This window comes from Anabrus simplex, chromosome 5 (assembly GCF_040414725.1).
Source record: "Anabrus simplex isolate iqAnaSimp1 chromosome 5, ASM4041472v1, whole genome shotgun sequence".
NCBI lineage: Eukaryota > Metazoa > Arthropoda > Insecta > Orthoptera > Tettigoniidae > Anabrus > Anabrus simplex.
In genome coordinates, this window is record NC_090269.1 from 192,718,436 (window position 1) to 192,744,186 (window position 25,751).

The 25,751-nt window shown below is 38.4% G+C and overlaps 1 protein-coding gene across 1 annotated transcript in view; it reads left to right on the forward strand.

Annotated features, from left to right (window-relative positions):
- The window catches only part of LOC136874430 (X-linked retinitis pigmentosa GTPase regulator-interacting protein 1), a 1,071,624-nt gene that overhangs the window by 316,724 nt on the left and 729,149 nt on the right, over window positions 1–25,751 (forward strand). The window contains exon 11 of the mRNA XM_067148064.2: window positions 12,413–12,862. Within this exon, the coding sequence (XP_067004165.2) occupies window positions 12,413–12,862 (450 nt within the window). The remainder of the gene's footprint in view (window positions 1–12,412; window positions 12,863–25,751) is intronic.

Below are 25,751 nucleotides of genomic sequence, written 5' to 3' on the forward strand. Positions count from 1 at the left end.
ATGCATTGTTTTACTTTTTGAGCTTACCCCTTATGCCTTGCTTAGCTGTATTAGTAATGTGTGCTCTTGTGGTCTCTGACATGGCACTGTCATGATGAGAAATACCACCCGTTTATAGCTACACAGGATTTCAGTCTTCCAAGAGTGGTCCATTTACTGCCAGCTGCATTACATCTAGTGTAGTGCTGTCCAGGGAAAGTTTCTGCTTCCTTTTTTATCTTGTCAGTGATGCTGAATTCCCATTCACAAGATACCATTGTTACTCCAATGAATGTGACTCCAATAAACTTCAGCTCATCTAAGTGCTGTGGAAACTTGTGTGCAATTTTTAAAAGTATGCCTAAACCCTTTGAAGATATATGCCCTTCTCCAACTATCTTCATTTGAAGCCATTCTGAAGGCAAAAAATTCTCGTGTCACCAGCAATAAAAGATGTGCTAATTAAAGAACCTCCTTATAGCCATATGCTATTAGGGTATTATCTTGTGGCAGACAGAAGAAATCCAGAATTTGGCGATTGGTGTCTACTTCGTTCTCAAAAGTATTAAGGCTTCTCTTCAAGTAGAGAACTGTGTTTCTGATCAACTTGTTACAATTTTTTCTCTCTCTCTCTCTTTTTTTTTTTTTTCCTTCAGACATGTTTGTGAGGTTGGTTCCTTGGTCACCATTTACTTCGAGCAGTACTGTTTCTGTGAGTCCGTGGGCTGAGAAAGGAATTCTTTCACACTGCATCCGTCAGAGGAAAGCAATATCTCTTATCATTTGTACCTGTGACAACAGTAGCTCTTTCATGTGTAAAAACTTAAAGAGTGGCTGTAGCTAAAGATTTTTGCAGCAAATAACCGCTTTTATTGGCTCGTTATATAGAAATAAGCGAGAGATTCTCGCAGTACTTCTGAATACTAAAATTTGGCCTGCTTGCAACAGCATGGTTTGATTTTTGAAAACAGGTTTACTTGTTTCATACATACTAAACTGAAGCAAAAAATGTGTTGATGCTGTGTACCTTAACAGATGAAGCTCTAAATTGTGACCTATAACCTGACAAAAGTGGGAGTGAATATGGTTGATAAACTAAAAGAGCAATACTGCATGTTTTGTTGGAACCATACTTTGCCTTGTTAAAGGTAAACTACCACTGGGCATAGATACAGAGCATGTTTGAAGGAGGTTTATTCAACCTTAGCAGACTGCATGCCAAGACCAAAATTTCTACTACCTGTATTATGGAACTCCAGGATGCAGATGACAATGTTTTTTTGGCCAGCAAAGATCTACAGGCCATCCTAAATGCTTTCACAAAAGCATACAAAAGCATTGGTCTAAGTCTCAGCATCCAAAAGACACAGATATTGCATCAGTCTGTATCCATAGCCAATGTTACTGCTCCTACCATCACAGTCCATGACAAGATCTTGCAGAATATGCAAAACTTTGCTTACCTTGGTAGTCACCTCTCAGCAAATGCTAATATAGATGCTGAAATTCAATATCATCTTAATTGTGCTAGTGCAGCATTCACTCGTCTACGACAAAGGATCTTTGATAATCATAACATCAGTACTGAGACAAAACTTCATGTGTACCAGGCTATTGTACTAACACTCCTTTATGGTTGTGAAACTCGGACCACTTACAGGGGGCCTGGAGAAATATATCGTCAGCGCTGTCTGAGGAGGATCCTTAGGATTAAATGGTGAGATCTCCAAACTAACATCATTATCTTGGAAGAAGCCTGTACCATCAGCATTGAGGCTGTGTTCATGAAACATCGACTTCGTTGGACACATCATGTCGTTCGTATGCCTGATTTTTCTAAAGTTATAAACTTCAAGGCCGTTCCGTATTGAACCGAGAATCACAAAAGTAATTTAATATAATGGAATCCACCTTTTCAATACATAACTGTTGCACATAGGTTATGTTACAACATTTTAATTATAATGGTACCGGTTTCGACACGTCTACAATGTCATCATCAGCCATATGTAAAACCAAGCAAGTGAATAGATTTGCATATAGCAACAAGACACACAGACTAGATAAAATTCATATAATGTCACGTTTAAAATAGTTCATGTAAAATGTCTAAAGATAGCTACGCGTTAGCGGCGTATTCGTCTTGTACATGAGCTGAGGCACTTTCTGTGAATTTTTTGCTTTGATATGATAAAAAAAATTGTGAACACGTTAAAATCTTATTCATAATACGACACTGAGGAATAGTCTGGTCACTGCTGGTGGCATGGTCTCCTTAATTTGACGTTGTGCTGTGGGCATTAGAATGTACATGTAGCTCCTGTTGTATTGTGTAGGACCGAGGTTCCTCGGTTCAAGCGGAATGTAAAACCTAAAGAAAACAGAGAGCTGATTTGAGTGTGGAGTTCTGTAGAGGGCAAGTCAAATGAAGCACGGATATAGATAAACAAAGGACAAAGCCTCACCTTGCTGCAGCGTGCCGGGAAGCTTATACTGTGGAGAGGAGTTGACAACTGAAGCAGGTTTATGGGGAAAGATGGTTAGGGGAGGGGAGGACAGGAAGGGAGGGGCTTGGAAAGGAAACGCCTACGGGGGAGATGTTGGGGGTGGGTCTGGAGGGCTATATGGTGGAACGTGTAACAAGGTAGGGTGTTATGTAATGCATGGAAGATCGCAAAACATACTTTTACTACAATAGACCAGGACCTGGAGATTCTAAGAACATTAGGAAAAGGCCCTCTTCTGGACGTCACCAAAAATTGCTTTATACACCTTGATCAGTTTTTTAACCCTAATTTAATCTTAAATGAACTTTCCGAGAAATCCAATATTCTTTACAACTTTCTTACTACGGTTCTTAAACATGTTAAGTTTACGAGAAAGCGTTTGATCTTCCACACATTACGTAACACCCTACCTTGCTCCACTTTCCCACCACGTAGCCCTCCAGACCCACCCCCAACACCTCCCCTATAGGCGTTTTCTCTCCTAGCCCCTCCCTTCCTATCCTCCCCTCCCCTAACCACCTTTAACCGTAAACCTGCTTCAGTTGTCAATTCCTCTCCACAGTAGAAGCTTCCCAGCACGCTGCAGTAAAGTGAGTCTCTGTCCTTTGTTTCTCAATATCCATGCTTCATTTGACTTGCCCTCTACAGAACTTCACACTCAAATCAGCTCTCTGTTTTCTTTAGGTTTTACGTTCCGCTTGAACCGAGGAACCTCGGTCCTACACAATACAACAGGAGCTACATGTACATTCTAATGCTCACAGCACAACTTCAAATTAAGGAGACCATGCCACCAGCAGTGACCAGACTATTCCTCAGTGTCGTATTATGTATAAGATTTTAACGTGTTCACAATTTTTTTTATCATATCAAAGCAAAAAAATTCACAGAAAGTGCCTCAGCTCATGTACAAGACTAATACGCCGCTAACGCGTAGCTATCTTTAGACATATGCAAATCTATTCACTTGCTTGGTTTTATATATGGCTGACGATGACATTTTATACGTGTCGAAACCGGTACCATTATAATTAAAATGTTGTAACATAACCTATGTGCAACAGTTATGTATTGAAAAGGCAGATTCCATTATATTAAATTAATTTTGTGCCTGATTTTTGCCTCTCAAAGCAAATTATGTATGCTCAACTGAAGGATGGACCTCGACATCATGGTGTACAGCGAAAAAAAAAAGATTCAGGGACATACTGAAGTCAGACATGAAGAAATGCCACATCAACACCACTAATCGGGAAACAAAAGCAGCTAACCGCCTGGTATAGCATCGTCTTGTCCAATGAGGTTGTAGAACTTTGAACAACAACGCCGGAGATTTGAAAATGACAGAAGAACTGCTTGGAAAGAGCGGGCATTCCTCAGGATGGATAACCCTCAACAACTGGATCTCAACGCTGGCACTGTTTGCCACTACTGTAGAGGAATTTGTGGCTTGAGGACTGGCCTCCACAGTCACCTAAAAACTCACAGACTCACCAGTAATATCTGACAGCGAGTGATAGGCTATCACTGCGTGTCTAGGAATAGCTGCAGATGTCTGTTAATAATTTTCTTTTCTCTTCTAAACCTTGGAAGCATAAACATAAACAGCCAGCTGATCTTCAGAGACAGCACAAATTAGAGTATGATAAGGCATGTATTCAAGAAGAATCTAAAGTTAAGTATATTTAAAAAAGAAGAGGGGTGATGAGTCTAACTTCTGCAATAGCAAATCAAATCAAAATCTCTTTATTTGCAAATGAAGTGTCTACCTCGGTGGCAAATGGTACACTAAAATACATTATTGTCAAGCAATAAATATTAAATCATCAAGAGAAGAAAATTTTCCTATAATACAATATTATACAATTTACGCTAACAATTTTTTCTATTAAACACACAGCTCATCCTTAATAAATTTATATTGTTTACAAAATTCTACTTATAATATCTCCTGTACTACTTACAAATATAGTCAACTGATATACAGTATGTGGAATCACTTCAAATGATACTATACAACTCGTATAAGATTAAAATTTACATTGCATTTATTTACTTTTTTTTTACCCATTCTGGAACCTAAGTAGCATAACGACCTGCTGCGTCTCAACCAGAGCCCCTTTTGCCACCACTTTTCAGAGTTCCTGAAGGGCCTTCACAGCTACCGTAGCGGTCCCAGGGCCCTCAAAGTCCCCACTGTACTTCACCCCTACAGGCAGTCCTCCTACTTTGGCTGTCCAAACTCCATAGACCAGGGTATGGAATTAATTTATTCACACACATTTTTTATTTACATTAACTTGCACTGGTCGAATGCCCTCTAACATTTCATTTATTTTCTCTGTTGCTGTTTATTCTCTTCTTGAATATCTGTACAGATTTTGGAAAAGGATCAAACACTACCCCTGGTAAACTGTTCCACTCCTTCACACCCTTCCCAATGAATGAAAATTTACCCCAATCGCTTCTGCTAAAATTCCTTCTAATTTTATATTTGTGATCAGTCCTGCCGATATAATTATTTTCTCCCTTCTCTTACTTAAAGTTTCCCACCCAAGTTCCTTTAAGATTTCTGATACACTACTGTTTCTCCTGAAATCCCCTGTTGTAAATCTTGCTGCTTTCCTCTACACACTATCTATTTCTTTTATTAGGTATTCTTTGCGAGGACCCCAAACACTGTTTGCATATTCCAGTAATGGACGAACCATACTTAAGTAGCTTTTGTCTTTTAATTCTTTGTTGCATCCTTTAAGTAGCCTCCTTATGACATGTAACGATCTGTATGCTTTCCCAACAATGTCATCAACATGACCCTTCCAGTGCAAATTACTTTCAAATCTCATACCTAAGTATTTGCACTTGCCATCTTTTGGGATAACTACCTCATCCAAAGTATATTCAAAGTTTTAAAACTCCTGTTTGTAAAAGTTGTAACAGTTGATTTGCCTCCATTAACCTTCATATTATTCTCTTCAACCCATTGTTGGATACTCTCAAGGTCCCTTTGTAATTCTGAACAATCCTCAATGTTATTTATTTTCCTAAAAACAATTATGTCATCTGCATACAATCTTATTTTTGATGTTATATTATTCCCTAAATCATTTACGTATATTAAGAAAAGTAACGGACGAATTATACTACCTTGTGCAATTCCCTTCCAAACTTTCTCTTTCTGCGATACTTTATTTCCTACTTTGACTTTCTGAACCCTTGAATTTAGAAATGTTCTTATCCAACATATAACCCTTACATCCAATCCTATTCCCTCCAATTTCTTTAATAATATTCCATGTTCCACTCTATCAAAGGCTTTGGAAAGATCTATGGCAATGCAATCTAACTAGCCTCCTGAATCCAATTGATCTGATATGTCATGCTGAAATCCCACCAGTAGTGCCTCACAAGAAAATTTCTTTCTAAATCCATACTGGCTCCTCATGAACCAATTTTTATCATCACATATCCCTCTGATGTACTTTGATATTAAACTCTCCAGTATTTCACAAACTATACTGGTCAGGCTGATTGGTCTGTAGTTCTCTGGTTTCCTTTTATCACCCTTTCCTTTATAAATTGGTATTATTATAGATTCCTTCCATTCCTTTGGTATTACACTATTATTTATGACATAGTCAAAGATAAATTTTAAATAAGGCACTATGTACTACCCCATTGTCTTTAACACGTCCCCAATAATTTGATCACTTTCTGCTGCTTTTCCTTGCTGAAGCAGTTGGATTTCTCTGAAAATGTCTTCATTTGTGAATGAGAAGCTTCTTGTTTCCCTCTGTGTCTCTCCCTCTCTATCTTCTGTTTCGGTTTCCAACTCCTGACAATCATCTACTGAATCTCTGAATTCCCTACTAAATAGGTTTGCTTTCTCAGTTAAATAGTGTTCACCCCCTTTCTCCTACCATTGTAGGAATTTGGATTCCTTTTCCTTTTTGATTCCTGATATATGAATACAGCTTTTTCCATTTCCCTTTTTGGTCATTACCCTCTTGAAGTATGCCATTCATATAATTCTCTTTTGCTTCCTTTTTCACTATTCAGTTCCCTCATTAGCTGTTTTCTAGTTTCTCTACTCTCCCTACCCTCTTTGATTTTCCTCTTTACTATTCTACATTTTCTTTTTAATTTTCTTATTTCCCTTGTATGATAAACAGGGTCTGAGGTCATTTTATCCTTCTTAACAGGTACAAATCTTGTCTCTCCTTCCCAAATGATTCCTTTAAATTTAGCCCAAAGTGTATCCACATTACTCCCTTCACTTATCCAACAACTGAATTGTGATTTAAGGTAAGTCCCAAATTCATCAGCTAGTTTTTCTGTACAATTTCTTGTCTTGTGTGACCCTCTTATTAAGCCTTTTTGGTACCAGTCCAACTTCCATTATTACAGCCTTATGGTCACCTATTCCTTCAATTACCTCAGTTTTATCAACAATTTCCCATTGTTTAACCAAGAATACATCTAGTAAGTTATTGAGACGAGTCAGTTCTTGTACTACTTGTGTAAATCCTCCCTCCCAAATTAACTTATTTGCCAGTTTCTGTTCATGGGCTTCACTTGCAGCTCCATTCCATTCAACTTCAGGCAAGTTTAGATCTCCCCCAATTATTACCATATCATTATTATTGTTTTTATGAGTATAATCTATTATTTTCTCAAATATTTCCATGTCTCTTTCTTCTTTTCCAGGCCTGTATGTTCATATATTTCCCACCTCCTTCATAATATCACAAACTAATTTTATCCCTAATATTTCATCCCTTTCATCGGTAAACCATTCATGTGAACAATAAGTTTCCTTCACCAAAATAAAAAACCCTCCCTTTTTATCTCCTCGGTCTCTACAGTAGACTGTGTACCCTTGTGGAAATACTTCTCTATTACCCAGCCCTTCTCTCAACCACGATTCCACTCCTGTCACCACATCAGTCTCATAAGATTCCATCAATGTACCGAATTTTAATTGTTTATTTACTATACTCTGACAGTTTACCAAGAGCAATCTCAGACCCCCTTCCTCCCCAAAACTTGACTGTTGCAATTGGGTAACTTGAAATTCCTTAATTTCCTGAGTTTCATTTTCTAGTTGACTGAGCCAGCTTGAAGTACAGCTGGCTCTTTCTACTAGTTTTCCTGGTCAGTATTATAACTCAAGGGAGTTGCCTTTTTTACAGTACATATCTTAAGATTAATAAAATCTAGAACAATATTTGCTATCTTTCGTTTACCTGAATTGTTTAGATGAAGCCCATGCTTTGTGTATCAGTGTCTCTCGAAACTGCTGCTATCAATTACCTGTGTATTACAAAAATGTTTACAAATTTTAACCACATCTGTATTAACTTTGTTCACTTCGGTGTTCACACACGAGTCTCTAATCAAATCATGCCTGTGGGGCACATTCACTACAAAGATGTTAGTGTGAGTCAGCTTACCTAGTGTACATTTAAGTTGAGAAATGACATTCTTAGCATCGTTGTGAGCTACGTAGTTCGTCCCGCTGATTATCACTACTGCATCACGACTTTCGAGATGACTTTCGAGATTTCTTGCTGCCTGTTCCGTGTTTTCCAATACCTTCTTGATTGGAGCCCCAGGATAGATGACGGCCGATGCTGCAATATCTTCATTGTTCATTTTCTCTGCAATTCCCCTCGCCTGGCTATCACCAAGTATAAGAATGTTCGACACTTTCGCCGGTGCACTGTGTGGGATTTTAGGCCTAACTTGACTGCTTCTCGTAATGGATTTCGCGCTATACGTTTCACTGCTTCCCATACGAATAAGTCCTTGCGTATCACTTACTTCCCTCAGGGCTGAAAATCTATTTTTGGTGTCAATTACAAAGTTGTCCTTATTTAATTGTACACTTTTCCTCCTAGAATCTGAAGCAACTTGACACCACACGCTAGAATTCACAGTGCCACCTGTGTTCTGTGTGTTTACTGGTACCGGTACTTTCGATTCCAGTAAACGTAACTTCTCCTTTAAAATCTCATTCTTCGCTTTTAATGCTTGTAAATCCTGTTGCAATAAAGCGAGAATTACAAGTACATTATCATTACCTCCATCCTCCAATTAATGGGACGCCAGCGATTCGTTGACCGTTGTAGGCCTAGGTTTGTTAGCGCTATTCAAATTGCTCTCGCCACAGCTCTCACAGGTCCATGTGTCTTCATTTTTAGCAAAACCAGCACTGCATATACACTCAATATGGTACTAAATTAAACACTTTTCACACTGGATACCATTCTTCACACGCTTCTTGTTTACACCACACTTATTCCCGATTATTTCGCAAGAGAACCGGGAGCTATTTTCACTTACATCCTTCGCTGAGGAGAGTGATGTCGTCATAACCGGATCGCTAGACGATTCAGCGGTAACAATTCCTTCCACCTTCCACGGCATAAGTCCCATTGGTTCTGTAAACAGCAATTCAAGCGTAGAAAATAAGATTCTTGTACGAGGCATGTTTTTTAAGTAAGTACCGTTTTGAAATAAATGAAAAACAAATAGAGATTTTTTAAAGTTTTATTTTTATATGAAAGCCTGTACATTACTCTACTTTTCAACATAATTCCCACCAATATTGAGGCACTTGTCATATCGTACAACGAGCTTTTGCATACCATCCTCATAGAAGTTGGCTGCCTGATTTGTCAGCCACTGCAACACGGTCATCTTGACACCATCATCGTCGTCGTGGTGTTTGCTGGCCATATGTTTCTTCAAATGCAGGAACAAGTGGTAATCACTGGGTGCAAGATCGGGACTGTATGGAGGGTGATCGAGTTGTTCCCAACAAAATGATGTGATGAGGTCTCGAGTTCGATGAGCCGCATGTGGTCGTGCATTGTCTTGAACTAAAACGATGCCCTTACTGAGCATGCCACACCTTTTGTTCTGAATTGAGCTGCACAATTTGTTTAAGGTCTCACAATACATTGCTGAATTGATTGTCTCACCACGGGGCAAAAAGTCCACCAGTAACACCCCCCCTTTCTGTCCCAAAACACGCTACACATGATTTTCCAGTCTGACATTGTTTGCTTAAACTTCACTTTCTTGGGTGAAGTTGAATGTCGCCATTTCATAGACTGCTGTTTTGATTCAGGTATAACGTAGGCCACCCAGGTTTCATCCCCGTTACAATTTGACTCAAAAAATCATCACCTTCTCGTGGTAACGCTCCAGGAAAGTTAAGGCACTGTCCAAACGTTTGCTTTTGTGCTCCTCTGTCAACATTTTCGGTACCCAGCGTGGGCACACCTTTCGGTAATTTAATCGTTCACTCACAATTTCATAAAGAACACTTCAAGAAACTTGAGGAAACATGTCAGATAATGATGTAATCATAAAGCGTCTCTTTTCTCTCACTGCTCGGTCAACTGCCTGCACCAAATCTTCACTAATGACTGAAGGTTGCCCACTCCGTTCTTCATCATGCACATCTTTGCGGCCACCTTTAATTGCTCGAACCCATTTCCTAACCATTCCATCGCTCATAATGTTTGGTCTGTAAACTGCACAGATCTCACGATGAATCAGAAAACGAATAACAGACCGGATTTCACAGTCGGCGAGACTCTCGATCGGCGAGGCCATTTCAAATGCTTGCCAACAAACGTACACAAGGGCGACTATTGCCGTAATTCACAATGAAGTATTTATTTATTTTCCACCTAGTCGATACAATGATTGCCTAAGGCAATTTTTATTGGTCAAAAGTGGTACATGTTTCGTATATTATCAACATCTTCAGCCACATAACACAGTTTAGATGAAAAATATAAAATTGACAAAGTAATGCTTTAGAGGAAGTGTCCTTGAAATTAACATAAGATTGACAAGATTAAAACAAACAAATAACTCAAGAGAAAATATATAAATTATTTCTACAATAGAAAGCAGTCGTCAAGGAAACACTTGTACAATATTCCATAGAGAAATTGTCCTAATAAATATTCTTTTCTTAATAATCCATGAAAAAAGATCAATTTATAAATTAAAAATTATACATTTTATAAGTAATTATCGAAATGAAGAAATCCTGATATCACAGTGCGGCTCTTATTATTAATGTAGATGAAAATATAACTAATATAACTAATATAACTAATTCCTAGTTGCACGGAATGCCGACCGCAGCGCTGCATCAGCGGAATATAAAAACGGTACTTACTTAAAAAACATGCCTCGTACCTAGCCCATATATTTTTGGGCTAGATAATAAACACAGTTTCTAAGATCACAACAAATGATTCTGTGTGTAATTTTATTAAGAATATCAATAAAGTACTGATGGAATGGACGACAATGTTGCATTGAACAGAGTGACCATCAAGAGGAAGAAATAGCGGTTGCCTATATTCACTTGGCTGTTGGATGAAGTGATTCATAATGCTTGGCAAATCCACATAACGTCAGTAATGAACAAAAATATGAATAAAACTTTGGAAGACACAGATGTGCCGCAGCTTCAGCTGAAATGCTATATTGTGTAGTACTAATTCACAGCTGCCCCCAGAGGCACTGATTGTCCTGTTAGGAGGCCTTTTTCGGCAAGGAATGGTGATTGAATACATCTAATTTGATGCACCACCTGTTGGCAATAAAGGGAAAGCACTGTGCTGCAGAATGGTCATATTGCAGGAGTTCCCTTTGGACAGTGTGTATAAAGTGTGGTGTAGAGCTGTGTATGGAGTGCTTCATACCATATTGCAGGAGATAAAATGTCCAATGTGAAGAAAATAGGATCTTTTACCAAAGATTGTATTTAGTTGTACCGTATCACACTAAATTTTACATTCTGTTTAGTGTGTGCTACGTATGGTATGGGTTCTGTTCTATGAACTAACTGTTGTTGGTTTTTTTTGTTTTGTTTTGTTTTTTAGTTGAAATGTGTTTTTAAGACCACAATAAATGATTCTGTGTTAAGTATGTTAAAAAAAGAGTAGGGGTGATGAGTCTAATTTCTAATTTTCACCTGGTGCAACAGACTTCAGCTATAAAGAGGGTTCAGCCTTCTATTTTTCACAAGATAGTACTGTCCTTACTAAGTCCGACTCGTTGGCTGAATGGTCAGCGTCCTGACCTTCGGTTCAGAGGGTCCCGGGTTCGATTCCCGGCCGGGTCGGGGATTTTAATCGCTTCTGATTAATTCTTCTGGCTCGGGGACTGGGTGTTTGTGTCCGTCCCAACACTCTCCTCTTCATATTCACACAACACACTACACTACCAACCACCACAGAGACACGCAATAGTGATAACATCCCTACATATAGGGTTGGCGTCAGGAAGGGCATCCGGCCGTAAAACAGGGCCAAATCCACATGTGCGACACAGATCGCACCCGCGACCCCACAGGTGTGGGAAAAGCGGTAGGAAAAGAAGAAGAAGAAGAAGAAGAAGAAGTACTGTCCTTACTAAACAGAGTAGCAGTACTCTTCTAGCACCATATTGTGGCATGCTGATATACCACTTGTTCAGACAGGTTCAGAACATAACATGATACTTTTTGTTTCCTAATGCTGATGTTTGCCATTGGATTACGTTTCATAACCATCCTAAATGTTTACACACGAGTGTAATTTGCCTCATCTATCTCTCTGAATGTATTAAACTATGCAAGTAAGCAAAGAATTTAGCATGCCTTTCATGAGCTTGCTTAGGCAAGTTGCACTTTCTATATTTTTCTTATCTGTCATCGTTTATTTCATAGATTTTACATTTGTTTGATTATTAGTTCATGCTCTTTCTCCTTGAGTGCCTAATTATATCATTTGTTGCCTATAATACAATATAATAATATATAATAATATAATCTTATCACGTAATCAGCATTGTGCTACAGAATTTAACGGAATTAGTAAGTTATTTATTTCATTTCTGTTTTAATCTTATAGACGTTGACAATGACATCACAATCTGCTCCTGTGGTGCCACGGGTAGTCACACAAATATTTGACCAACCAGTCTCACCTGATGCGACAGACTTCAGCAGTAAAGAGGGTTCATCCTTCTATTTTTCTAGTACTGCCATTACTAAGCAGAGTAGCAGTACTCTTCCTGAAGGTTTTGTACTTTACAGTGCTGGAGCAGACTCAGCGTCTGAAAGTTATAACGATTTTAATCAACAAATCTCAAAATCAGTAAGGAACAAAATTATGAGTAAAACTTTGGAAGATACAAATTATAAACATGAATATAATCCAGCACACGAAGATGGTAGTCCAAGTACTATCTCCTCTGGCAGCGGTGAAACATCAGATTCTCCAAGTTCTCTCACCAGCAACTCCAGGGCAAGCTCTCTTCGCCAATTAAAGGAGCACAAGGAAAAAAATTCGCTTCCCGAGGTATATTATTTTTGTTACTCTTGTAATTAATTAACGTATTAATTATTTGTATGATCATGAATGTACATATTTATGTTATTAAGAATATACTGTTTTCCGAAGTTTTTTGTAAAATGTGAGTAAAAGTTAAAGTTTTAGTGTAGTCTACAGATAATATTGTTAAGGTTTTATGTTAATACACTTTCAGTCAAGACAATCATATAGCTCCTTACGAAAAAGCTAATGTGCTGATAGGGTTACTCTAGCAAATGGTTGAAGCTGGTGAGTACAGAAATGGCATTCTGATAACTCAATCAATCAATCAATCAATATTGATCTGCATTTAGGGCAGTCGCCCAGGTGGCAGATTCCCTATCTCTTGTTTTCCTAGCCCTTTCTTAAATGATTTCAATGACACTGGAAATTTATTGAACATCTCCCGTGATAAATTACTCCAATCCCTAACTCCCCTTCCTATAAATGAATATTTGCCCCAATTTGTCCTCTTGTATTCCAACTTTATCTTCATATTGTGACCTTTCCTACTTTTAAAGACGCTACTCAACTTATTCGTCTACTAATGTCATTTCACGCCATTTCTCCGCTGACAGCTCGGAACATACACTCAGTTCAACAACAATAAAGGTGTTTTAATTTCATCCACCTATTCAGTACTTTTATTTTCACATATAGTGGTTACATAAATAGACTATCAATTAAATGGGACATGTTTTGCCCTCAATTAAGGGCATCTTCAGCGTAAAAACAATCATCAAGAGTACAACTAATATTAAATCTGGAAGCTAAACGTTTAGCCAGTTATTAAAATTCGGGACATAAAAATGTGAAAAATGATACAATATATAAAGATGCTAATGGAAACACTGTCAATGATTAAACTATAATCTTGTCGGAGACTAAAACTTCTTCCATTAAAATTCCAATTAAAACAGTTCATTTAAAATGTTAGTGGAATACCAAAGTGGTAATAATATAAAGCCAACAACATGAGGGTGTGAACACAAGTAAAAACATGATTGTCATAAATACAATATGTCCAAGGCTGCTGATGAAATTCGTGAGCATAAAGTGAGACAGAAAAATGAGTTGAAAAATTGTAGAAGTGGTCCTTAGCACCGGTAGGTAATGCTAATGGCTGAAACTTTGTCAGGAAATGTCAGTAGATACTGAAATAATGTTTTATGTTAATTGAAAGTCATTATTTGTTATCTACTGTTGTGTTGGTTGCTGCCTTTCTGTTGGCTCTGAGTCTCGTGTTGTAACAGGTTACAATCCCATTTATATGATTACCCCAATGAAGATCTTTCCTTATATTAACACCTAGATACTTACAATGATCTCCAAAAGGAACTTTCACCCCATCAACGCAGTAATTAAAACTCAGAGGAATTTTCCTATTTGTGAAACTCACAACCTGACTTTGAACCCCGTTTATCATCATACCATTGCCTACTGTCCATCTCACAACATTATCGAGGTCATTTTGTAGTTGCCCACAATCTTGTAACTTATTTATTACTCTAATAAAGAATAACATCATCTGCAAAAAGCCTTACCTCTGATTCCACTCCTTTACTCAAATCATTTATATATATCAGAAAACATAAAGGTCCAATGATACTGCCTTGAGTAATTCCCCTCTTAATTATTACAGGGTCAGATAAAGCTTTGCCTACTCTAATTCTCTGAGATCTATTTTCTAGAAATATAGCAACCCCTTCAGTCACTCTTTTGTCTAGTCCAATTGCACTCATTTCTGCCAGTAGTCTCCCATGATCCACCCTATCAAATGCTTTAGACAGGTCAATCGCGATACAGTCCATTTGACCTCCTGAATCCAAGATGTCTGCTATAGCTTGCTGGAATCCAACAAGTTGAGCTTCAGTGGAATAACCTTTCCTAAAACCTTCTATCGAACCAGTTATTAATTTCGCAAACATGTCTAATGTAATTAGAAAGAATGCCTTCCCAAAGCTTACATGCAACGCATGTCAAACTTACTGGCCTGTAATTTTCAGCTTTATGTCTATCACCCCTTCCTTTACATACAGGGGCTACTATAGCAACTCTCCATTCATTTGATATAGCTCCTTCAACCAAACAATAATCAAATAAGTACTTCAGATATGGTACTATATCCCAACCAATTGTCTTTAATATATCCCCAGAAATCTTATCAATTCCAGCTGCTTTTCTAGTTTTCAACTTTTGTATCTTACTGTAAATATCATTATCATCATATGTAAATTTTAATACTTCTTTAGCATTATTCACCTCCTCTATCTGGACATTTTCCTTGTAACCAACAATCTTTACATACTGCTGCTGAATACTTCTGCCTTTTGAAGGTCCTCACATACTCACTCTCCTTGTTCATTAATTATTCCTGGAATGTCTTTTTTGAAATTTGTTTCTGCCTTAAAAGTACCTATACATACCCTTCCATTTTTCACTAAAATTTGTATGACTGCCAATTGTGCTTGCCATCATGTTATCCTTAGCTGCCTTCTTTGCTAGATTCTTCCTAGTAATTTCCTTCAATTTCTCCTTACTTCCACAGCCATTTCTAACTATTTCTTTCCAATCTGCACCTCTTTCTTCGTCTCTTTATTTCTCTATTATAATAAGGTGGGTCTTTATCATTCCTTACCACCTTTAAAGGTGCAAACCTGTTTTCACATTCCTCAACAATTTCTTTAAACCCATCCCAGAATATGTTTACATTCTTATTTACCATTTTCCACCGATCATAATTACTTTTTAAAAACTGCCTCATGTCTGCTTTATCAGCCATATGGTACTGCCTAATAGTCCTACTTTTAAAACCTTCCTTTCTATGACATTTATTTTTAACTATGACAAAAACAGTTTTGTGATCGCTAATACCATCTATTACTTCGGTTTCCCTATAGAGCTCATCTGGTTTTATGTCCGGCTCCATAGCTAAGTGGTTAGTGTGCTGGCCTTTGGTCACAGGGGTCCCGGGTTCGATTCCCGGTAGGGTCGGGAATTTTAACCATCCTTGGTTAATTTCGCTGGCACGGGGGCTGGGTGTATGTGTTGTCTTCATCATCATTTCATCCTCATCATGACGCGCAGGTCGCCTACGGGCATCAAATCCAAAGACCTGCACCTGGCAAGTCGAACATGTCCTCGGACACTCCCGGCACTAAAAGCCATACGCCATTTCATTTTCATCTGGTTTTATCAGCACCACGCCCAGGATATTTTTCCCTCTAGTTGGTTCCGTCACTTTCTGAATCAGCTGATCTTCCCATATTAGCTTATTTGCCATTTGTTGGTCATAAGTGCTCTATATAAGCTATCTAAATATAAAATCAACATGATCAACATAATCATCCATAAAACAAAACTAATTAAATAAATTTTAATGCTGTTATCCTGTCAGTTTTGAACCACTTGAGAATATTGGACAGACTGTTTATAAATTATTTGACCTCCCTAATCACTTCCTCACAAAGATGGGTTTTTTCAAGAGCAATTTTCACAACTTTATCCAGAGTTTCCAGCTGTAACACATCAATTTTTGCTCGAATACTGTTCTTGAACTCCCAGATGGTTGCTCTCTTGTTGACATCGATGCATTCGTTGAGATTCCCCAAAGGAAAATCTCAGGATGTTAAAATAATGGACCACTGATTTACAAAGAGAAGTTCAGTAAGTTTTTTCCACAGTTTGGTGCTTAACTTCTCCAAGATCACTTCCATGTGCCTTCTTAAGAAGACAACAAAAAGAAATATGAATGCCATTGTATTGTAAAGGCAAAAGTTGGAAGGTATTTCAATCCATACGGAACTTCTGTTCCACCATGAATACCACTGTCTAAAGTAATATCCTGCAGCAACCAAAATAATTTACTGAATAATGACTGAAAATTGACCCTACTGTAAAAGTTTAGCAGGGTATAATAGTAGTAACAGTTGGTAAGTTTTTAAAGACTGCTGTCAATCAATGGAATCTAAAGGGACCTTCAAAATTATTTTCAGCAAAAAAGTCCAAATATCCTTAACAAACTAGCAACATTTATACGCGGTTTACATCAGATTACCAGTAACATTGTAAAGATGAATGTTCAAGGTAGGGAAAAAGTAAGAATTTACTTACGGTTCAGCTTCAATTGACTTCAATTTGGCAACATAATTGGATGGTATATATCCTTCTTGTTTAGTCGCTTTGCTTCTTGCAAGCCACCAATCACCTTGAGTATCATTTAATATTTCCAAATGTACACCTTTCCAGAAACTAAGGTCTTTGTCTGTCCTTGCATCATAGTCATATAAAGCTACAAACATTTTCGCGTTTGTACTACCCGTACTTTCATCTGGTATTGGAGGCATAGGAACATTCCTAACCTGGGGTTCTCGGGGTGTAATTATCACAGAATTTTCGGGAACTGTGGGGGCTGGGTCAGGGGCAGGTAATCCAACCCCATCTGGCTTAGCTGCTGGTCTCGTGCGGCTAAAACAATTCCCCATCTTCTTAAAAGTTTCTAACACTAGATATGGTTAAGTCAGTCACCTTAAGCAACTCTATAATGTATGTTTCTCACCCTTCGTAAGGTCATTGAAAACTATAATGCTGGTAATCCAAGAATAATATATCATGAAAAATGCATACAAAATTTAAGAAACTTTCGTGTGCTGTTCCAAATCATTCACAAACAAACTTTTAACATCAACAAATCACGAACAAAACACCACCATTCCTGACGTTCTCCTTGTAAGGTCTGGAATGTTTCTTCAGTGATGATCTTGTAAAACTTTCTGTTCTCTTTTGGTTTTGTTTCAAATTCTTGAGTGTAAGCTTTTCCTTGGAGTCAGGGGTAGTGTTCCGTCCAATGAAATTAAAACTGTACAGTTTGTTTGGAAGACAAATAGCAATTCAATTACTTCCTTTAATTCTCCAATGTGTCTGAAAGAATGATGTTCTTTGAGTCGTCAGTCCTTACTGGCTTGATGCAGAACTCCATGCCACCTTATCCTGTTAAACTTTTTGTTTCTATGTAACTACTACATCCTACATCTACTCTAATCTGTTTGTCATATTCATGTCTTGGCCTACCTCTACCATTCTTACAACCTACATTTCCCTCAAAAACTAACCGAACAAGTCCTGGATGTCTTAAGATGTGTTCCATCATTCTCTCTCTTCTTCCGGTCAAATTTCATCAAAATGTTCTCCTCTCACCAGTTTGATTCAGAATTCTTTATTCATGATTCGATCTACCCATCTCACCTTCAGCATTCTTCTGTAACACCACATTTCAAAAGTTTCTATTCTCTTTCTTTCTGAATTAGTTATTATCCATGTTTCACTTCCATACAGTCAGCCTCCAGACAAAAGTCTTCAAAAACATGTTACTAATTCCTATATCAATGTTTGACGTAATAAAGGTCTTCCTTGCTTGTGCTAGTCTGCATTTTATGTCCTCCTTATGTCTGCTATTGTTAGTTATTCTGTTACACAGGTAACAGTGTTCATCCACTTCCTTTAAGACTTCATTTCCTAATCTAATATTTCCTGCATCGCTTGACTTTGTTCATCTGCCCTCTGTTACTTTTGTTTTGGATTTATTTATTTTCATCTTGTACTATTCCTCCAAAACTGTGTGCATACCATTCAGCAGTTCCTCCAGAGGTCTTCTGCAGACTCAGATAAAATAACAATATAATTGGCAAACCTCAGATTGTGATTTGCTCTCCTAGGATTGTGATCCCCCCTTCCAGATTCATCTTTTGTTTATTTCACCAACATTGGAAAGGAGAGGGGAACAAACTGCAGCCTTACCCCACTCTTTCTTGGCCTGCTACGTCTTTTTCATAGTCCTCAATTCTTGTCACTGCAGACTGATTTTGTACAAAATGTACAATAGATAATCCTTCATTCTCCGTATTTGATCCCAATCACTTTCAGAATCTCAAATATCTTGGTCCATTCAACATTATCGAATGCCTTTTCTAGATTTATGAATGTCATGTATGCAGGCTTGTCCTCCTTAATTCTATTCTTTACAATCAGATGTAAAATCAGGATTGCTTCACATGTTCTGTCGTTCTGCGATGCGATTTTATTTTACGTAAATAAATATCTCATGAGAACATGTTCACTTCCTTGTATAAATTACTTTAACTATACGGTAAGTCACAACACACAATTATACACAGTAGCAAATGACACTACAACACTTAATAGCGGAGTACCCTGAAGTCAGTTCTGACAAGTACAGATATCAACAACACTGACTAGCACACTATAACATCCACTCTCTTGAACTCACCGACCCCACCTCGGAGCCGAACAGTTACTCACAGTCCATCACTTGCCTTCAAGTCCAACCTGACTCCGAGTCCAACACTTGACTGAGTCCTAAAAGCTGACTTCTCACTGACTGACAGCTCGATATATATACTATCCGATCAACCATCTAGAATTATTGATTTCTGGAAGAGTTCTTACACTCTAATGGCACACACTCGAAACATTGATCGACCAGGTAGTCGAATGCGTACTCGAAACTTTTGTTTACTGTTTACCAATACACATGGAAATCTCTACAACATTCGTAATGTCTTTACATGTATCTGGATAATAAAACCTTACAGTAAGTTTCCAGAACCCTTCATATATACCAAATTATAGTACAATAAGTCTAATATACGAACATTATGGAATTTTCTACAGCTTTTGACTACATAGATTTTGAGGTTAAACTTATACACAATACGTATTTGAGGTTATACAAAGTTTATAATACATATTTACAGGGAAACCATGTACTAGTCATGTTTAACATTTAATAAAAGATAATTTAGCATTAAATAAACTATAATTAAAATACATTAAACAATAATTTAAGGTTTTTCACCAGTTACGATGTCGTACCTACGACAGTTCCTACATTTCTTCCGAAGCCAAACTGAAGTCCCATTTCAGCTTCAACTTGTCTATACTTTCTCCTGTAAATAATACATGTTAAAATTTTGCAAGCATGAGATACTAATGATACAGTATTTTTCATACTTGTTAGCACCTCCTTTCTTGGAAACATGTATAACAACAGTCTGTCTTAATTGGGTGGCACTTCTCCTCTTACTATACATCTTGCAGTCTAAATGGAAAGGCAGTCAGTAATGTTACTATTTAGGTCTCTCAAAGCTCCATCGAATTCTGATCTCAAAATTGGGTTTCCCATTTCTTCAGCATCAATAGCCTCTTGTTCCAGAACCTTATCATCAACTTCTTTCATTTGATACAGTTGTTGAATATTTTCCTGCCATCCTTTTGCCTTCTCTTCTTTCATTAGAAGTTGTTTTTCCATCCGAGCTCTTAAAATTCATACACGTAGTTTTCCTTTCTCGAAAGGTTTCCTTGTTTATCCTGTATGCAGCATCTTCCTTTCCTACAACCGTACAACCTTCAACATCCTTACAATACTTCCTATTCAGCATTTCTTCCTTAGCTCTCCTGCAATTTTTTTAAAATTGTTTAATTGCCTATACTGAAACTCAAGGCCTTTGATGTGTGGTGCTGTTGTCAAGGCCTAAGAATACCTTGGACTGATAGTCACAAATGAGAACGTTCTCAAAAGAGCAAATGAAACATGCATCATGGTTGAAACCTTAAACAGGAGAAGAAACAGTTTTGTTTGCTACTTGCTTAGCCATTCTGACTGTTGGACCACCTTATTTGAAGGAAAACTGGAAGGTGTAAGGAGCAGAGGAAGACCTAGAGTTCTATTTATAGACAGCATTAAAGGCAAGCTCACCTATTGTCACTTGAAGCTGTTGTCCAAAGAAAGGAAACACTTGGAAGACATGCATGCTACCCACTAACCTTAGGGTTGAGGAGGAGGAGGAGGAGGAGGAGGAGGAGAAGGAGGAGAATAAGAATTGCCTCTATTCTTTGCATTCTTGTACTTTTGCCATTCAGTCAGGTCTAATATCTCCTGAATTATCCACTGACTGAGTGAGTTGTCCATGCAGTTAGGGGTGCATAGCTGTGTGAGCTTTCATTCAGGAGATAGTGGGTTTGAATCCCACTATCGGCGGCCCTGAGATGGCTTTCCATGGTTTCTCATTTTCACACCAAGCAAATGCTGGGGCCATACCTTATTAAGGCCACAGCCGCTTCCTTCCTGCTCCTAGCCCTTTCCTGCCCCATCATCGCCATTAGACTTATCTGTGTCGGTGCAACATAAAGCCAATTGAAAAAAAAATTAAAAATCCACCGATTCTTATGTATCTTTCCTTTCATCCTTACCTTTCTTCATCAGCCAAACTGATCTCATTCTTCATCTATTGTATTTCCTTCAGCATTTTCATTTAGTCCTTATGCAACATGTTCCTCGAAAGAATTCCTCACTCTCTTTTCCTTCAACTCTCCTAGATTCCATCTCCATGCATTCCCTCATTTCTTCAACTTCAGACAGCATTCCATTACCATCCGAATGTGGTCAAAGTCCACATCTGCTCCTAGAAAGGTCTTACAATCCAGCACCTGATTCCTGAATCTCATCTAATCATTGTGAAGTCTTTTTAGGTACATTTCAGTGTCTCCAGGTCTTGTCCATGTATATGGCTGTCGTTTATGGTGTTTGAACCAAGTTTTAGCAAGGACTAAATTATGATTGGTGCAGAATTCTACAAACTGACTTCCTGTTTCATTCCTTTGTTCTAGTTTGAATTATCCTACTATATTACCTTCTCTTCTTTGGCCTACCAATGCATTCTAGTCTCCCGTCACAATTAGATTCTTATCACCTTTTACCAGGGGTCGAAAAATACCTGGTGCCTGAATTTTCAAATTCGGTTTTGAAAATTTATTTTTTGAAATCTGGAGTTCCCTTACATGTACGTTCCCACCACTTTACAAAGTAACAAGTCATGTGGTGTTTCACGGGTTTTCCGTAGCTCATATATTCTAATATGTGTAAATAAACATTTTCAGTGCTTTAGGCAGAGTCTTGAGTTCTGTAATTGCTCTTCGTACCTCGGAACTGGATGTTGCAGTTATATGCGAGAGCTGCCTAATGGTCATGGGAGACATTGTTGTAACCCGTCAAACGAGTATCCTTTCATGTTGACGTATCATAACACACTGAGTTCCATTACAGATGATCAGCTATCGGTAGCCGAGTACAGGGATCAGACCAGAGTTGCGTAGAAATGCAGAGAACTGCTACGTTAAATAATTCAACAAACACTACATTACCGCCTTCCTTACCGCGACTAGCCATTCCTAAACTATTGCCGCCAAAGCAGTGCTGACAAATTCTTTGCACTTAGAACATATGGATTGACGTGTTTATCAATTCTTGTATTTTCACCGAACATTATTTAGACTTTTAATCTAATTTCCGTGTCTTGGTATTGGATGGTTTGCACTTTAGAAATACGGTTGTTTTTCAAAACCGACTTTCAACCTATTAGGTCGTGTTACGTACATTTAGTATGTGTTGAAGAGATGTTAAGTACAGAACAAAAATGGCCAACCAGACACCAGTGGTATCCGAACCCACAACCTCCCGATTTCACGTTGGTTGCTCTACCAATTGAGCTATGGTGGCCTAGGCCATCTTTGTTCTGTCGGAAAGGATCTAAGCTACAGGTCTGGTACTACTACCATCACACTGTAGAGTGCATTTAAGTTGCCCGTTGAGGGCCAAGTCAATGAATATTGAATTTTCACGACCGCATTGTAATCGAAACCGACTTTCAATCGGGAGCTTGTGGGTTCGGATCCCACTGGTGTCTGGTTGGCCATTTTTGTTCTGTACTTAACATCTCTTCAACACGTACTAAATGTACGTAACACGACCTAATAGGTTGAAAGTCGGTTTCGATTACAGTACGGTCGTGAAAATTCAATATTCACAGTTGTTTTTATTCCTGTGCGTTAATGAAAAATTGGCAGTGTAACACCAGACATCAGAGCCCGCGAACTTGGAGGCCATTCAACGCTGGTATGTTTTACATTTCTGTGTTATACTTGAGAAAATTGGCAAAATGAAACTAACAAAGCTGCACAAATTGACTGATGCAAGTAAAAAAAAACGTGTACTCTTTTGGATTTCTTTGTAAGTATGGCCCGTAAATGTAACACAAAGTGATTCAGAAGCAAGTGAATGTGAGAAAAATCTTGATGGAAGTGTCGATTGTAGTGTTCAGGGCGACAATGACCAGCATGAGATTTATGGTGTTCAAGACAATGATAAGTCAAACATTAAAAGTACGTCAATATTTCAATCTTCAGGCAAACGGAAATATATTTCATACATTGCCTCAGATCTTCGTGAAGATTTTATATGTGACATTAGGGAAAGTTCATTTCAGTATCTTACTCGATGAATCAACAGATAAATCTCATGATGAGGAGCTGAAAATTCACATTTTTAAAAAATAAGATGACACTCTGTTGTGTCATTGGAGGATGCACAAGTGATAGCTATATGGAGGCTCTAGAAACATAATGGCTTCAGTTAGGGCTTGGAGAGCTCTTCAGGGTACAAAACTAATAGGTATAGGGACTGATGGAGCATAATGGTTTGGTTAGAAAAATATCTGAAAGAAATTGAGAACTTGGTAAAATATTCATTATGTTGCACATCAACACCAACTCATTCTTCTTCACTCACTGAAAAATGTGAAACTTAAAAATCATTGATGAAATGGATTTTACACTCAGGGATCTATATGTGTTTTATCGACATTCGCCAAAACGACTTTGCGAACTGAAGAAAATTTCGGAGTTGTTGCAATTTGCAATATCTAAATTGCAGTACTTACACCGAGTTAGATGGGTAGCAAGTAAATTAAATGCTTTGCATGTAGTTGTCAAAGACTTGGAATGCCTAGTGGTGCATTTAGCAAATATTTCTGAAAGGAAAGGTCAAGAAGGAATGACGGCTAAATGTCTTCTAAGGAAAATTAAGGACTTCAAATTTGTCATCACAATTCATTTCTTGTATGACTATCTGAGTATATTCAAAGGACTTTCACTTGTATTTCAGAGGCATGATCCGATTTTAAATCAGATAAGAGCACATGCAAATAATGCAATTAATTCACTGCAGAAATTTTAGAACACCAAGGACCCAATGGCAGAAATGTTTGTTTCTGCTATAACACTTTCAGGAGTTTTCAGTGGAATACAGTTATCAGGTGTGTCAAGTAAGAATTTCATGAGCAACAAGGAGCATATTTTGGCAATTGGGATTACCTTTCTGAAAAAGACATTTCTTCAAATTGAGGACATTAAAATATGTAGTATAAAGTTGTATAACCTCAATCACGTATTGTTTAACCTCAAAATCTAGATAGTCGAAAGTGGTTGAAAATGCCACAATGTTCATATGTTAGACTTATTGTACTATAATTTGGTATATATGAAGGGTTCTGAAAACTTACTGTAAGGTTTTATTATTCAGATACACGTAGGGACATTACGAATGTTGTAGATATTTCCATGTACATTTTTAAATATTGAAGGAAAGTTCGAGTACCCATTCGAATAGCTGGTCGATTGATGTTTCGAGTATGTTCCATTAGAGTGTTGTAAAAACTCTTCCAGAAGTCGATCATTCTAGGTGGTTGATCGAGTAGTATAAATATCGAGCTGTCAGTCAGTGAAGTCAGTTCTTAGTTCTAAGTTTGCAGTTCTTAGTTCTTAGGACTCAGGCAAGTGATGGCCTGGGAGTGACTGTTGGGCTCCGAGGTGGAGTCTAAGTATTGGACTCAAGCAAGGCAGTGAATTCAAGAGAGAGTGTGTTATAGTGTGCGCATCAGTGTTGTTGATATCTGCACATGTCAGAATCGACTTCAGGGTACTCCGCTATTGAGTGTTGTATATAGTGTCATTTGGTACTGTGTATAATTGTGTGTTGTGACGTACAGTGTAAATAAAGTAATTTATACAAGGAAATGAACGTGTTCTTGTGTGATATTTGTTTACGTCAAATAAAATTGCAACTTAGAGCGATACATTGGCGACCGGTGACAGGACACTTCAAAACTTCAGCAATGAAGATCGAACAAATGAGCTTGGTGATGTTATGGAAAGCGTTGACATCCTGACGTTTACCGATGGTTGGAAGTAAAGTGAACTTACAAGAGATGCTGCACCAGGATTTGATAGACAATGGAGAGGACCCAGACAGTTTCGACTTTGAAGTCACCTCGGAGGAAGAAACCAACGACCGGGTATGCAGTATGTTTGCACAACTAACTGCGTTGGTACAGGCCCAGTCCGAAATACTCCAGGCCCAGTCTGAAAAACTCAAGGGTAAAATTAAGAACCAGTCTAAAAGACTCAGGTGGAAAATCGAGGCTCAGTCACAAGGAATAAAGGACCAAATCAAGTCGCTGGACAACGAAGTACGAGCCGCGGTGGAGTCCGTAGTTCAAGGCCCAGTGGAAACAGCGAGTGTGCTGTGTGAAAGCACAACAGCTCCGGAGACATGGGTGAAGCCTGCAAGCAGTGATGGCGGCTCCGGCATCGTGCAGATGGCAACTCCACGGGACGACGGGATCATTGCCACGATGGTGGAGTCCATAGTTCCAAGGCCCAGCGGAAACAGCATGTGCGCTGTGTGAAAGTACAACAGCTCCGGAGACACGGGTAAAGCCTGCAAGCAGTGATGGCTGCTCCTGCGTCGTGAAGATGGCAACTCCACAGGACGACGGGATCATTGCAGTGATGGTGGAGTCCGTAGTTCAAGGCCCAGCAGAAACGGCGAGTGCACTGTGTGAAAGCACGACAGCTCTGGAGACACGGGTGAAGCCTGCAAACAGTGATGGCGGCTCTGGCGTCGTGCAGATGGCAACTCCATGGGACGACGGGATCATTGCAGCGATGGTGGAGTCCATAGTCC